The sequence below is a fragment of the Chlorella variabilis genome (genome assembly GCF_000147415.1).
Source record: "Chlorella variabilis unplaced genomic scaffold CHLNCscaffold_19, whole genome shotgun sequence".
Classification (NCBI taxonomy): Eukaryota; Viridiplantae; Chlorophyta; class Trebouxiophyceae; order Chlorellales; family Chlorellaceae; genus Chlorella; species Chlorella variabilis.
The window spans coordinates 506,487-509,044 of NW_005435069.1; the positions used below are offsets into that span (position 1 = coordinate 506,487).

Here is a 2,558-nt window from a genome sequence, read left to right on the forward strand (position 1 = left end):
TGAGATCGCCCACACACGAGTGCACGGGCGGCGCATCTTCTCCTTGCTGCACCAGCGTGAGCCCTGGGGTGCTGCTATCCGCTGCTGGCACCACCGCACCGCGTTCCACCAGCTTTTGCACCCACAGTGCTGCCCTTTGCTCGCGCTGCTGCTGGTCGCTGGTCACCCGCCCCGCCAGCATGTGGGCGCGGTTCTGGATGTTGCGGGGCACTGTCTTTGTCAGCAGCGCCAGCAGCAGCTCGTGCAGCGTCAGCTGCGCCCTGCGCTCCAGGTCGGTGTACTTGATGAGGCCAAAATTGCGCTCCCCGAGGTTGTTTGTGTTGCACTGCAGGTCCAGCACGTCCAGCCGCCCCCACCACGCCCACTTCTCGGCGCACGGAACCCAGCTGCTGTGCATGCGCTGCGCCACCGGGAGGTGCTGCTGGCTGTTGCTCAAGATGAAGAAGGCCAGCTGCAGGGCGCAGGGCAGTGGCGCATGCAAGTAGTGCGTGGGTGAGCAGTTGTAGATTGCTGGCCATGCGCTGCGTTGCTGCCCACCTCTTGTTTGAACGGCGCTTGGTCTTGCATGTGGGCTAGGCGAGCCAGCGCCAGCATGATGCGGTGCCGCTCAGCCTTAGGCACACCCGCGTCGCCGCTGCTGAGGAAGCGTTCCCAATCTTGCAGGAAGTGGAAGTAGCAGAGCAGGTATCCTTCGGCATGCCCGGTGGACACCAGCTGGTCCACCGCTGCAATCTCCGTCTTCGACTTGTCGATCATGATAGACTTGTACTTGAAGGTGCCATCCCCTGCCGCCTGTGCCTGCTCATTGGTGGTTTGGGAGGCGGGGGTGACAGCATGAGGCAGCAGCAGGGCAGGCAGCGGGGCTGGCAGCGGACTGGTGCCTGCCCAGCGCATCCCTCTATCCTCTGGCACTCACCCCTTCCATCGATGTGCGCAGGAAGTGCTCCACCACCTCCGCCGTATCCGAGCTGCACACCATGAAGCTGACCGGCACCCCGCGCCCGCTCTCATCTTGCACCTGCAAGTACCAGGATCAGGTGAGGGTGCTACAGCCCTGGTGCGCGCCGGTGTGGCTGCATACTCAACCCAGCCTGGCTGCTAGGCTGCTAGGCTGCAGGCTCACCACCAACGCGTAGAGTGGGTAGCCGTATTTGTTGACGCCAAACGTGGCGTCCATGAACACCAGCCGCCGCCCAAACTGGTCCAGCATGCGCGCCTGGAAGGACACTTGCATCACAATCACCAGCGGCTGCTCCCCGCTGCGCCTGCCAGCCTGTTTGTAGGGCTGGTAGAACAACACAGAGCCCTCCCTTCTCAGCTCATCAATCAGAACCGCCATCGCCTGCACGTCGCTGGTGAGGCCCAAGCCTTCAGCACGCCGCAGCTTCTTTATCAGCACATAGATCTGCCGCGGGATGATGCTAACACGGGCGCTGCTGAAGTGCTGCAGCCCAGTAGTCCCGCCCCCGAGGCCCAGCGGGTCGGCCGGATCATGCACCATGTTGTTCAGCCGTGTGCAGATGGACGTGGGCGTGGCGCCACTCTCGATCATCACGGTGGCCATCGCCTCCAGGCGGGGGTGCATGCGGAGCTGGGCCTGGCTGTCGGCGCTGGTGGGGTCATGGAACTGGTGGGGCGCTGTTTGCCACACGCTCACCACCTCGCTGCCAGCCGGATGCCGCAACTCCAGCGTGTACGGGCAGCTGCACTTGGATGCATGGGAGCAGACATACTTGAGCGTCCACTTGCCCGCCGCTTTCTTCTGCAGGCCGCTCCGGATGGTGCCAACATCATCAGCCGTTGCCGTTGACACACCAGCACCGGGCTGCCCAGCAACGTCGAGGGCTGCATCCAGGTATGGAAAGTGGCGGTATGTTTGGGCTGGGGCATGGCGGGGAGAGTAAGAGACACTGGTACAGCTTGTTGTCCTCCGGCCCCCACAGCCCTGGACAAGGAGGCGCACCTGGAACTGCATAGTGTAGAGCCCGCACCTCAGCATCAGCAAGCCCTTGCACAGGACGCGTGCCGAGGAACACCTCTTCCAGCAGCGCCGAGTCGGGCTTCACTCGGCGCAGATCCACAGGTGCGGCCTGGTTGAGCTGGTGATCAGACAGCCAGTCATACACCTCTTTCAGGGGCAGGCCGGTAACAAGCTCCACCGCCTCTGACAGCTGCAGCGTCTTCCCATCAGCTGGCTGCCCCATTGCATGCAGGTAGGCGCCTTTGAAGTTGTGACGGATCTTCTGGCCCTCCAGCTCGCACGTCCACCCATCGCCGCTCTGGGTAGCAGGTGAGGGGGCAGCAGCTGGTTGGCATGACGCAGCAGGAGCTGGTGCGCAGGAGGGGATGCCAGCTGCATTGCTGGCCAAGGCGTAGGGGCAATGGCTGAGCGCAGCAGCGCGCATGAGCCTACCTTTGCAACGATTGTGCCCAGTGCAGGCCTGTGTGTGCCCAGCACCACCTGGATCCGCTGACCTAGTCCAGCTGGCGGGACGCGCTCCTTGTGGTGCACGAGCGGCAGCTCCAGGTACGTCTCAGCTATGGCTTTGTCGCGTTGT

At 63.4% G+C, this 2,558-nt stretch overlaps 1 protein-coding gene across 1 annotated transcript in view; it reads right to left on the reverse strand.

Annotated features, from left to right (window-relative positions):
- The window catches only part of CHLNCDRAFT_137356 (hypothetical protein), a gene marked incomplete at both ends in the record, with an annotated part of 3,197 nt that extends 993 nt beyond the window's left edge, over nucleotides 1-2,204 (reverse strand). Inside the window, 5 exons of the mRNA XM_005845107.1 lie at nucleotides 53-451; nucleotides 538-798; nucleotides 917-1,018; nucleotides 1,124-1,845; nucleotides 1,964-2,204. Of these exons, the coding sequence (XP_005845169.1) occupies nucleotides 53-451; nucleotides 538-798; nucleotides 917-1,018; nucleotides 1,124-1,845; nucleotides 1,964-2,204 (1,725 nt within the window). The remainder of the gene's footprint in view (nucleotides 1-52; nucleotides 452-537; nucleotides 799-916; nucleotides 1,019-1,123; nucleotides 1,846-1,963) is intronic.
- Nucleotides 2,205-2,558: the final 354 nt, after the last annotated feature.